The sequence below is a fragment of the Callorhinus ursinus genome, unplaced genomic scaffold (assembly GCF_003265705.2).
Source record: "Callorhinus ursinus isolate GAN/ISIS: 27379988/994484 unplaced genomic scaffold, GSC_fseal_2.0 scaffold6, whole genome shotgun sequence".
In the NCBI taxonomy this organism is placed as follows: Eukaryota; Metazoa; Chordata; class Mammalia; order Carnivora; family Otariidae; genus Callorhinus; species Callorhinus ursinus.
In genome coordinates, this window is record NW_027397068.1 from 47,998,033 (window position 1) to 48,011,675 (window position 13,643).

The 13,643-nt window shown below is 37.1% G+C and overlaps 1 protein-coding gene across 5 annotated transcripts in view; it reads left to right on the plus strand.

Annotated features, from left to right (window-relative positions):
* AKAP7 (A-kinase anchoring protein 7) overlaps window positions 1-13,643 on the plus strand; it is a 161,905-nt gene that overhangs the window by 76,739 nt on the left and 71,523 nt on the right. For 4 of the 5 annotated variants that reach the window (XR_012378565.1, XM_073893938.1, XM_025865495.2 and 1 more), the window contains exon 7: window positions 4,135-4,282. Coding sequence is in view for 4 of the 5 variants with exons in the window: in XM_073893938.1 (XP_073750039.1) it covers window positions 4,135-4,282 (148 nt within the window). In the remaining variant the exon portion in view is untranslated. Of the gene's footprint in view, window positions 1-4,134; window positions 4,283-4,579; window positions 4,692-13,643 lie in introns of those variants that run through there. The other variant, XM_073893937.1, reaches the window with a different exon arrangement.

Consider the following 13,643-nt stretch of genomic DNA (forward strand, 5'->3'; position numbering starts at 1 on the left):
AGAGCCTAAAAAAATGAAGAAATATATTGCCAAACAGAAAATTCCCTGGAGAACAAAGATCATGTTAATATTATATATCAGACAAAGCAGATTCTTATCTGTTTTTAGATTCTTTATCACTGAAGATGTTTTCTGTTCAGGGCATATAATTTCAGTGCCTCCTAAGGCATGCCTTTTGAACCACAGTTCTCTCTATAAATTATGACTTTAAGACTTAATTCCATTCCACTCTCTAATAAAAATTCGCTCCTTAAAGACTCATGTCATCTGTGAAGAATTCTTTTTTTTAATTTTATTTATTTATTGAGAGAGAGAGAGAGAGAATGGTAGAGAGCATGAGAGAGAGGAAGGTCAGAGGGAGAAGCAGACTCCCTGCCGAGCAGGGAGCCCGATGCGGGACTCGATCCTGGGACTCCAGGATCATGACCTGAGCCGAAGGCAGTCGCTTAACCAACTGAGGCACCCAGGCGCCCCATCTGTGAAGAATTCTTACAAAAATGGCTGGTCCTTACTTTTTGCTAAAATTTAATAAGCCTAGTGAATTGTCATTGTTATGTTTCCCTTATTTCTTACTTTAAAGAAATAATGACATCTTACAAAAACCAAAATGGAGATTATGGTGGCTAGCCAGCACTGACGTTGACATCTTGAAAACTGAAGTTCTTTTTTTCCTGCGAAGTTATGACAAGTCTTCTCTCTGGTCTAAGGGAATGACACCAGCCTGCCCTGCGTCCCACCCCCAAACGGCACACATGCACACCCAAAAAAGCATTTAAAAGACAAACAAGAAAGGTCAGTTTCCATTTTCTCAGAACCTTTTTAAAACGTTTCTGAAACCTTACCTCTACTGAAGTTATTCCTTAAAGTTCACTATTAGTAGATATGTATGTTATATATAATATATATAGAACAGCATTTATCATATAACTATGATAGCCTTTACTCTATTTCACTATTTTAAACACTTTTATAAGTTCACTTATTTAGTCCATCTAACACTTTGAGGTAGGTTCCATTGTTAACCTCATTTTACAGACGAGGGAACTGAAGCAAAACCGCATCTTGAAAAGCAGCAGGCCTCGTCTGAACTCAAGCCTTTCAATTGCTCCTTGGCAGCATGCTCTGCTGGGGCCTCTACTTCCCAAATCAAACGAAGGCTACTTGGTTTCATTCTTACTGAACTTCCAGTGAGCAGCATTTGATGTTGTCAACTACCTTTTTTTTGAAACTTGATCTTCTGCATTTGTGACAATTATTAACACACGGTTCCATGTCACGCAGGTGCTAGGCACTGGGTACATTTCCATGAATACGAATCAGACAAAATTCTTTTTCTGTGTGGAACATACATTCTACTGGGGAGAGACAGATAATGACAGCCCATGAAACATCAACACAGTAAAGTAAATTTCACACTGCGGTAGGAGGTGGCACGTGCTATGGAAAAATGTCTGTAAATATTTATAAAGAGGGAAGGGTAGAAAGGATTTGGGAGTCATATTAAAGTGAGTGGTCAGGGGAAGTTCTATTAAGAAAGTAAAGGGCTCAGTCGTTGGGCGTCTGCCTTCAGCTCAGGTCATGATCCCAGGGTGCTGGGATCGGGCCCTGCATCAGGCTCCCTGCTCCGCGGGAGGCCTGCTTCTCCCTCTCCCACTCCCCCTGCTTGTGTTCCCTCTCTCGCTGTGTCTCTCTCTGTCAAATAAATAAATAAAATCTTCAAAGTACCCTCCAACCACTATTTAAAAAAAAAAAAAAGTAAAATTTGAGCAAGGACTTCAAGGAGGTGGGAGACTGGTCATGAGGCTGTCTGGGGGAAGAACATTTCCGGGAGAGGAAACCGGGGGTGCACAGGCTTTGAGGTGGGTTTGCACTGGTGTAATCAAGGAAGGCACAGAGTCGAGGCTGAGGCCGGAGAAGGGTCAAGGGGGAGGAGTAGAAGACAAGGCCCAGGAAGTACTGAGCAGATGGAGCAGGACCTTGTGGGCTGTCCTGGGGAAGTTGGTTCTTCCTTTGAGAGAAATGGGGACCCTTTGGAGAACTTTGAGTGGAGGAGTGACCTGATGTGGTGTATGTTTTTATAGGATAATTATGGCTGTAGATGAGGCAAAGGTTGGAAAACAGGAGGCTATTAGGATAATCCAGGTGAAAGAAACAGAAGAAGCTCGGACAAAGGCAGCAAGAGAGGCGTGAGAATTAGTCACGTGTTGAAGGTAGAGCCAAGAAGATTGGCTTGGAGGCAGCATTGCAAGAAAGAGGCCAATTCAGGGTGACCCCAGGGTTCTGGCCTGATCAGCTGGAATAGAGTTGCAGTTAATTGAGGTGGGAAAGTCTATGAGTGGAGCTAAAGTTAGGAAAGTCTATGAGTGGAGCTAAAGTTAGGAAAGTCTGTGAATGGAGCTCAGTTTGGATACAGAAAAAGAACACGTATCAACAAAAACATGTTAAATACAATATTAAAAATTAAGGACAACTTAAATGTCTAACAATAAATAACTGGATGAATAAATTAATGATGCCCCCATGCAGTGGAGTATGGGAACTGTATGGGGCAGTTAAAATTAAAAATATTAAAAATATTTTGCACATCTGTGTATTATTTATTGACATACTAACATAAAAAAGCTGATTGCTAAATAGTACTCATGGCTCAACCACATTCCTATAAAAAAGGAAAAAGTACTTTGTTTTGCATAGGAAAAATAAAATACATAACAAAATTATAGTATTGCAGTGTGGGGCAATTTAATTTTAAATTTTTTGTTTTTATATCTTTTTAAAATTTTTGTCAAAACTTTTTGTGAATAAAAAGGGAAAATATATATTCTACCTACATTTTAATAAGATTTATATAAATATAATCTAAATATAATATATGTATGCATAGAAAAAGACCTGAAGGGGGTTGCCTGGGTGGCTTAGTCAGTTAAGCGTCTGCCTTCAGCTCAGGTCATGATCTAAGGGTCCTGGGGTTGAGTCCTGCATCGGGCTCCCTGCTCAGCAGGGAGTCTGCTTCTCCCTCTCCCTCTGCCCCTACCCCTCTCTGTCTCTATCTCCTGCCCTATTGCTCTCTCTCAAATAAATAAATAACTTAAAAAGAAAGAAAAGACCTGAAAGAGGTACCCACAGTATTAATGTATTTTCTGTAAATGGCAGGGACATGATTTTTTTTAGATTCTTTGTATTTTCTTTTTCTTCTTTTTTTTTTTTTTTTAAGATTTTATTCTTTAAGTAAACTCTACACCCAGTGTAGGGCTTGAACTCCCAACCCCCAGATGAAGAGTTACATGCTCCACTGACTGGGCCAACCAGGTGCCCCTAGATTCCTCATATTTTCTTATTTTTAACAAACAAGTATTGCCAGAAAATTTTTAAAAGTTATAAATTAAAAGGAAAGGTTCACACATGGTCAGCAAGTAAACTTGCCCTGTAAGATATTGTATCTTCATCTTATGGACTGTGTTTGGGACTATGAGGCTGGGTGCAGGACCATTGCATAGGAAAGAGTGGGGAGACATTCATTCATTCATTCCTATGTTTTGAGAAACTACAGAGGTAACAATGTTTTCCACTGTTATTTTTCACCAATCAGCCCTCTTCCTGCTATGAAAGATACTGAGAACAAGGAGAGGCAGGTAGAGAAGGACTTGGAAGATCACTGACCCCCTCCTCCAATTCAAATAACCTTTAACTGTCTTCAAATGATTCTTAAGGAAGGAGTTTAAAAATGCATCGATCTTATTAAAACACTTTATACACTATAAAATGTTAAGATCTATATCACTTTTTAAAAATTCATCCATTTCTTCATTGTTGTTGATGATTACTCTTTTTTGATACCTCAGACTTCAACTCGATACACTTTATTATTTCAGAAACTTAAAGTATATGAAGTTCTGAATGCTGCCAAATTTAAAGCCCACACTCTAATGATTTTTTTTTGGGTACTACAACTCATCCTAGACAGGGAGACTTTAAAAATAGCTTTACGACCATTTTGTGGTATCCATTTTCAAATGCCAGTAGGCAGAACTGTATACCAAAGTGTAATATCAGGTTCTAAAAAAGTGATATAAATATGAACTAGCTGCCTCAGTGGAATGATTGAGTGATGTGATTTTGTTTTGTCATTTCAAGGGAGTGAAAAAAATAGACCCCGAATTCTATGAAAAATTTATTGGTCACAGATTTGGAGAAGAAATGGTACATCGCATAGATCTTTGCTCCATGCTAAAGAAAAAACAAAGTAATGGTTATTATCACTGTGAGTCTTCAGTTGTGATTGGTGAGTACCATTTAAAGATTACTTACACTCTTTAGTTTTTATTTCTTTAGCATCATTCCTTTTGGCAGATATTTAGGGCTAGTTGCATATATTTTTCTCAATGACATATTTTTGTAAATATTTTATTTTGGCAATAATACATTGGAAATTTTATAGAACATATTTACTATTCATATTTATCAGTCAAGATTTTAGTACCTATGGTTTTTATACTCTTGTGCTTTAAATATAATTATAATGAAGTCTTGAAACGATTCAAAATTCATTCCAGTTTAATTTTATTTCATGAATATGAAGAAAGCATCTTCTCCAGTGAAGGCCTCTATGAACACAGCATTCCACACCAGGCATTTTCATGTTTGCTGCTTTTAATTAGGAATTAGGAATAGAATATTCCAGGCCAAAAAGTTTCATTCTGAGAAGATAAGGTCTAGGTGGCCTGCAAAGATTGAAAACTTGTCCTTCAATTTCTTCCCCAAAGGAAACATGTTTTTTGGGGGGGAAACAAAGATTCATACATGAATGCTTCTATCATCTTATCAGGGAGATGGCGTGTGATTGAGACAGACTCATACACAATTATGTTTCCAAGTGGAAAGTGTATACATCAAATGAAGATTTTTTTTTAAAACCAGAACAGGGCTATTCTGCTGTGTGAATGTATTCAAAGGAATCTGATCTGTTGTGATGCAAATGTGCTATTTCAAACCCAGGCATTATTCTTATAAAATTGTGAACTTCAAAAAAATTTTAAAAATAAAATATAATTGTGAACTTCAAGACAACCTGATTTGTATACTTTTGAAGTAACAAAGAAGAAGTAATCAAAGAAGATAAATACCTGTATTTAAATATTTCAAGGTCTTCAACCAAGATAATTTCTCTCCATATCAGCTTGAAGAAAACCTGTAGAAGTATACTTAATACTGAAGTTTATTAATGCATTAAAGAAAATGTTCCAGAGACACAATTTTCTTTCCAAATTCTCACTAGATGTTTTCAGAGAAGTCATCATTTTACCTTACTTCAAGACCTTAGCTATCTCAAACGGGAGATATTCAGTATGTCATCTGAATTTATATTCTGAAGCATTTCACGTCTATTTTAAGAAAGATTTTTGTGTTTTCAGAATCTCTGTTGGAGAGCTATCTTCCATTGAAGTTTTGATAAGGACCAAACATTTCCATTTGGGTTAATAGCAAAGGACAAATTTAAGACTTTCTTGTGTAACACAGATGTTTGCTAGCTTTCCATATGTTCTCTGTGTACTTACGTTAGGCCAACGTTGAAGGAGAACTCTGTGCTCTTCCTTGCCTCTCCTGATCCTGTTTAAAAAACAAATGTATAAAAAAAACCTGAGCAATGTGTAGGTTTTCCCAAAGATATCGTGGGATTGGCATCAGACAGCTTATACCATGTGTCACCTACATTGCCGTTAGACAGCTCTGTGAAGCTCACCCCAAATCACGATGAATCAACCAGTGAATTTTCTATTTTATTGCTCTTTTCCGCTTAGTCTTTAAAATTTCCCTTATTCTAGGCAACATCTCCAGATTTTCCCCTCAGGCTTCTCTATCTCTCACCTTTTCTAACTCAGAGCAATTTAGCTTCTCTTAAACTCCACCAATCTTGTATCCCCATACTGATCATTTAACATTTTAAAAAATGGTTTTTGCCTGTTACAGACGCTCTACTTTTTCTGTCACATTTTGGGATGCCAAAATGAACTTTAAAATCATATTTGCATCTAAAATGATAATTATGTTATAATTGACCAATTTTAATACACACTAGAATTCCTTTATCTGCTACTGATAGTTACTGATTTTCTCAACCTTATTTTTACCTGAGTTTCATAACAGAATATTTAGGAAGATTCAGGACACTTTCTTTGTTTCTTGATCAAATTTAATTGACTTCTTTCTGATTTGATCCTAACTCAAATTTAAAGCCCGTTTCCTATACCTTTAACCAGTATTTTATTGTATTAATATTGTATTGTATTAATAGAATGGGACAGATTTCCATTCTTAAGATATTTTGCATTCAGAAGTCTAGGGTAGAAGTTGGGTTCAAAGACTCTGGGAGTTGTTTATAAAAACCTACATACAAAGTAGGTTTGTATGTAGGTACATAAGTGAATTTTTCTGGGGAGGGAATTCATTAGATTTGCATTATTTGCTATGTCTTAATTTGTTAATAGCGAATTCTTGGGGAGTAATATTTTCTTTTTGGCTGTCTCAGTTATGCCATTTAGGGCATCTTATTATTATTATTATTATTATTTTAAAAATATTGGGTGCCTGGGTGGCTCAGTTGTTAAACGTTTGCCTTCGGCTCAGGTCATGATCCCAGAGTCCTGGGATCGAGCCCCACATCGGGCTCCCTGCTCGGTGGGAAGCCTGCTTCTCCCTCTCCCACCACCCCTGCTTGTGTTCCTGCTCTTGCTATCTCTCTCTCTGTCAAATAAATAAATAAAATCTTTAAAAAAAAAATCAGTGACTCTATGTTCATCTCCAAGATTTCCACTTGGTTCTTTTCATATTGTCCTGTTCTGTTCTTTGCCTCGTGGACATTATTCCTTCATTTATCTCTTTGAGGATTTCAATATAATTAATTCTCAGTTCTTTTCATATATTTAAAAATATTTTATTTCATTTTTCTTTTTTAAAAATAAATTTGGTGTATAACATTGTATAAATTTAAGGAGTATAAGGTATTACTTGGATACATTTATATATTGTGATATGATTGCTGATGTAGCAATATTTATCACATTATGTAATTATGTACAGTATTTGTGCCTATATTAATTATACTGTAAATTAGATCTTTATTGCTTATTTACTACTTGTTATAAGTTTGTACACTTTGAAACACCATTACTCTTACCCCCCTACCACCCAATTTTCTGGTAACCAGAAAATTTTTACTGTTTTTTACAGGTTTAACTTTCTTAGATTCCACTTACAAGTATCATACAGTACTCATTTTTCTCTGACTTATCTTGCTTAGAATAATGTGCTCACGGTCCATCCATGTTGTTACAAGTGGGAGGATGTTCTCCCTTCTCATGGCTGAATAAAATTCCATTATGTATATGTACCGTATCTTTTTTATCCATTCATCCATTGATGGGCATTTGGGTTGTTTTCGTATTTTGGCTATTGTGAATAATACTGTGATAAACATGGGAATTCATATATCTTGTTGAAATCCTCTTCTCATTTCTTTGGGTTTATATCCAGTAGTAGAACTACTGGATCGTATGCGTATTTCTATTTTTAATTTTTGGGGGAAACTCCATACTCTTTCATATAGTCATTGGACCAGTTTACATTCCCACCAAAAGTGTGTAAGAGCCCCATTTTCACCATATCTTTGCTAACATTTGTTGCCTCTTCTCTTTTTGATGATAGCCATTCTGACAGGGGTGAGGTGATACTGCGTTGTGGTTTTGATTTGCATGTCCCTGGTGATGAGTGATGTTGAACATCGTTTCATGTGTCTGTTGGCCATTTTGAACAAAAAAGCCCCAAATAATCTGATTTAAAAATGAGTAGAAGAGCTAAATAGACATTTCTCCAAACAGGACTTTTCATATTTTTAAAATCTCTAGTTCCTTGGGTATGAATTCCTCTATTTGTTGGATCTTCTGTGGCACTCCTTTTCCTCTGGGGCTTTTTAGGTTTTCGAGTGCTTACTGTGTTGAACTTGTGTGGTTTGGCAGGCGTCTCAGCACTAGCCTCACCGGGAACACTGCTTTGAACTGGGCTAGCAGCTGGCAACAGCAAACCATCCTTGTCCATAAGAAGCTAGAATCTGTTCTTTTTGTGTCTTTTATCAACTTGTGAGGGTTTTGTTTGTTTTGTTTTGTTTTTTATAGTAAAGACTATTAGCCCTTTACTATATTGGCTCAAATATTTTCCAGGTTTTATTTTACATTTAATTTTGGTCACAAGGCATTTTTCACAATAAATGCTTTTAAGTTTTGTTAAATTATAGATGAAAAATTCTTCTGTGATTTCTTTAATTATTATAGTTAAGAGTCATCTCCAAATCAAAAATTTGATTCATATTCGTTTATATTTTCTTCCAGTTTTGTTGTTGCTGTTGCTTTTGCATTTGAGCTTTTAACCTACCTGATCTGATCATTAATATAAGTACTCAGACCCAGAGGATTAATACAGAAATCCGGTTACTAAAAGTGAGTGTGAAGTAGGGATTTAGTTTTAGGAATGTATTTTTATGATATTTTTTTATACCCCAGCTCTGTTCCAGAGATCATAAATTAGCAGCCTTTCATTTTGTATTTCACGGGCACAGAGTTTTGGTTTTTTTTTCTTCTAATTTTAATAACTTGCCAACATTGGGGTAATTTTATGTAAAAAATCTGGGTTCCTGCTGCCTTCTGAACAATCAGAAAATGTGACACTGGTTCTACATTCTTGCATGGTAACGATTTTCTGGATGGAGTAGTTGGCACACTGACCTTAGAAGTAGCTGCCTTTTATCATCCCCCTTATTCTGTTGTTCTTACCATAAATTTGCTGAGCGTGTTCACACTATGTGCTTGGTTCCGGAAGGCATCTGAATTTGGATTTCCCCTGCCAGTTACTGCTTTTCCCTGTGCCTACTTTATATTTCCATGCTGAGCATTTTCCTCTCTGTCTTCAGCCATCATATACCTCGATGTGAGTTGAGTGTTAGGAGAGTTTGATAGGATATGGAGGCAACATTCATATTTTCAGATACAAGAAAAGGTTCTACATCTTAGTTCTCTCATAGTCCAAACTTTGGGTGATATTATGCCTGCTTAATATTGGGCTGCAACTCGTTACAAACCTAACCACAATAGTCAGCTAAAACTCAAATCTGGGCGCCTGGGTGGCTCAGATGGTTGGGCGTCTGCCTTCGGCTCAGGTCATGATCCCAGGGTCCTGGGATCGAGTCCCACATCGGGCTCCCTGCTCCTTGGGAGCCTGCTTCTCCCTCTGCCTCTCTGTCTCTGTCTCTCATGAATAAATAAATAAAATCTTTAAAAAAAATAAAATTCAAATCCAAAAAGAAAAAAAGGTAAAAAAACAGTTTTTTCTGGTGAAACTAGGAATGAAATATGGCTCAGATATCCTGGAGTGGTGGAAGCTGTTCTCAGTGAGCTACTTACAGGAGTTGGGTGAATTAATTTTTCTCAGGCAGCTATATTCCATTTATATTTCCTTAGGGAAGGTAATTGACTAAATGACATCCTTTGTAAGATTGATGAGCAATTTAATGCTTGCAAAGACTAGTTTACTTTCAGCTGTCAGACATATCTTAGAGGAGGCAATGGGGAATTTGGAACGGTCTAGAGGTATTTTTTTGTTTTTGCAGGCCAGCATATTTCTTTATAATTTTTGCAAGTAGAGGTGGAAGCCATAATTTTCTAGGAACCTCAGCTATTTTTTTATTTAATAATAATTATTCATCATTGATTTAATGAATGTTTTTAAGTGTGTACAATGTATGTGCACCTCTCTTCAGTATCATGAGATACAGAGAAGTGTAAGACATAGTCCTTAAGGGTGATAGTCACTGGCAATGAGAAATGGAAAGGAAGGATGGGGGTTTGCCCATAACAATAGAGGGCTCTGTTAGGATGTAGTGGAAGAAGCTTATGATTTTACCTCCTAGAAGAATGTGGTGGTGAGGAGAGGCAGAGCTCGAAGGATAGGATGAGACTGAGTGGGCAGATGGAGAGCAGGAAAAGGACCCTGTCCGGGAGCAGCAGATTGGACTTATGGGGGAGGGAAGCAGGCTGGAGGCATTAGGGATAGGAGGCACGTTACAAAAACTGTAATGACTGAACCTACAGTCTAGTTAGCCGACGGAGGTACGACAAGGAGCTTGCTAGGTTTGTGTATATGAGGAGTAGGTGAAGGAGTAGGAAAGGAGATGCACACAGTCACACATACTAAGGCAGTGGGTATGTAATAAAAAAGGCTGAGTGGATAGGTGTAGGATAAAAGGGGGTGAAGTTTAATACTTCACATAATAACACAGAATTGGATCCTGAAGATAAGACTTTGAATTAGTTTCAGACTATAACACAGAGGCAGTGAAGGGGTTAAGGTTGGGTCAACTGTTGGCCCAAATAGAAACATACAGGTGTGCGCAGATAGGGTTATAGAAGACAAAAAGGGTCATGGTTAGGTAAATTAGAGTTGACTTAGCTGTAGTCAGTTCGGTCTGTATCCAGTGTGCAAAAGATCAGAACAGAGAGATACCAGACTCAGACTTTATGGGATGAAACACTATGAGAATTCTAAGTGATGTGGGTCAATGAATTTATTCTGTCCAAATGTGCCTTTTTTGAGAATCACCCTTTAGAAACCTGGACAGCTTAGACAATCCTGTCAGTCTTAAAAAGCTTGACTTGGTCCACAGAGGGATTTCTAGTAGTTTCTAGGTGGTGATTCAGCCAGTAGGAAAAGACTTTTTGGGGTACATCTGGGGAAACCCTTAGCTCTGAGTTTGGTGCTTAAGCTTCAGTGCTCCTTTCCCCTTAGAGACCAAACAGAGCTTCCAATGCACTGAGTTGTCCACTTCTGGATTTTGCCTGGTTTAGTATGTAGGCATGAGGATCTTCTTTATGGAAGATAATACTGTCAATGTAATTGACCCCTTGGTTGTTGCAGCAAGAAGGGGTGGAGGGAGAAGGAAGTCAACAGTTTTTCTTCCTTAGGTGAAAGCCATAACTAGGACAAAAGTCTTAGAGCTTTCTAGAATCCTTAAATCTGAAACTTAGATGAATGATAAATAACAAATTTTTAAAATGTTTAATTTGAAAATATTTGTTTTGCTTAAATGACATACGTTCTCTTGAAGGTCCACTTCGTGGGAAGGGATATTGGCAATAGATATGTGCTTGAATGTTTACTTTTCTCACGTGAACTGTTTACTTTTTGCTGTAGAAAAATGTGCTTCACTGTGCTTATCTAAGAATGATTCAATGTCCTAATAATTTACAGGGCTACGCTTCAGTTGGGTTTTAAATTCATTTATTTGAGAGAGAGAGCACACGCGCGTGTGCGCGAGCAAAGGAGGAGGGGCAGAGGGAGAGGGAGAGAAAGAATCTCAAGCAGACTCCCTGCTGAGCACAGAGCCCGACATGGGGCTCAATCTCACGACCCTGAGATCATGACCTGAGCCGCAATCAAGAGTCAGATGCCTAACCAACTGAGCTACCCAGGCACCCCTGGATTTTAAATTCTTTTAAAACAGACTTTAGTTTACTAGTTCTCAGAGTTTGGTCCATGGATCCCTGGTGGTCCCTGGGATAATTTTAGGGACTGTGAGGGCACAACTGTTTTTATGGTGCAAATGCTAAGATATTTGCCTTTTCCACTGAGTTAACATTAATACTAACAGTGCAAAAGCAATGGTGTGTGTGGCCAATATGAGTCAAGGCAGTTGCAATTAAAAATATTTTAAAAAAGCCAATTTCATGTAAGAATGTTATTGCTGAGTAGTAAAATCTGTTAGTTGTATTTGATTTGTCTCTGTATGTGTCTTTTTAAGTATTTTGTTAATGAAAATGAGAAGTGTGCATAAAGCACTTCTGCATATTATAGAAGAGGGGGAAAAGCACTTGTGTCATTGTTTAAGCTACCAGCTAAAGTAGCCACTTTCTTTTCTGGAATGTCATTTTTTCTTAAAAAAATGACTTGCAAGCTGTCATTTTCACATTTGGGTATTTGGCCGGCATTTTCTTTAAAATACACTTGTTACATGAGGGGCATCTAACATTATTTGCTACTAATGATAAAATTCAAGCTTTCAGGCAAAAATAAGACTTTTGAAAAACACTAATTTGTTACCATGAGTTTGACAGTTTCTAAACTTTAAGACTTTTTCCCACTTTTTATTACGGAAAATTTCATAAACAAAATTAGCCGAGTAGAGTAATGAACTCCATTTTCCCAGTTTTTTTCCCTCTGTCACACTACTTTTACCTTACTGAGGTACAACTTATATACAAAACTGTATATATTTAAAGTGCATAATTTGATGAGTTTTTAAACTGTGAAACCATTATCACCATCAAGATCCTGAACATTTCCATCACCCCCAGAAGTTTACTAGTGTCCCTTGGCAGTCCATGGGTGATAATAATGATTGGTCCAATGTGGTTTTGTTTTTGTTTTGTTTTGTTTTGTTTGTTCTTGTTTTAAGTAGGCTCCATGCCTGGAGTACAATATAGGGCTTGAACTCACAACCCTGAGATCAAGACCTGACCTGAGATCAAGAGTCAGACACCCAACTGACTGAGCCACCCAGGCATCCCTAATGTGGTAATTTTTGATGTTGTGTAAAGAAATGTGTCAAAATATGGAAGATCTGCATAACTCTGTATTTTTTAAATGACCAATATGTGTTACAAAAAAACGTGGATAGATAAAAGATCCACTGAAAGTTCAAGATATCAAAAGATTTGAGTGTAAAGAGTAAGAAGAGTTTATAAGTTTTAAGATTTCACATTGCAACTAAACTTTAAGAAACTACAACTTGTTGTGTTTTGGTATAATAGCAAAGAAAAATATCCACAGTTATCTGAAAAGGCTATTATTCTCCCCCCCTTTTAAAAATCTGTAACTAGGGGTGCCTGGGTGGCTCAGTCATTAAGCGTCTGCCTTCGGCTCAGGTCATGATCCCAGGGTCCTGGGATCGAGCCCCGCGTCTGGGTCCCTGCTTGGTGGGAAGCCTGCTTCTCCCTCACCCACTCCCCCTGCTTGTGTTCCTTCTCTTGCTTTGTCTTTTTCTGTCAAATAAATAAATAAAACCTCAAAAATAAATTTGTATCTATGTGAGGCAGGATTTTTCTTAGGCTGCAAATGAAACCATATATTGCAACAGATTGAATGCAGAATCAGACATGAGGATAAAGCGGTCTTTGATTATTCCAGACATTAAAGAAAATTGCAAAAATGTAAATGCCATTCTTCTCACTATAAAATTTTTAATTAAAATATAGTTGTTTTTCATAAAAATGTTCATAATAATATTTTATTACTTATCATAAGGGTTTATGATATTTTAAAATGAATTAATAAATTTTCAGAAAATTCTGTTTTAATTTTGAACATGGTAAATACTGATAAATAATAGCCCACATAAGCCAAGGCCTTTGAGTGGGGAGGAAGATGGGGAGATTATTAGTAATTTTTAAGAGTGTAAAGTGTTCCTAAAACCAAAATATTTACAAATTGCTGCTTCAGTTCATGGTCCAAGAAAGCCATGAAAAGATTTAATCCTCAGACAACTCTCCAAGCTTAATTATGCGTGTGTGTGTGTGTGTGTGTGTGTGTGTGTGTGTGTGTGT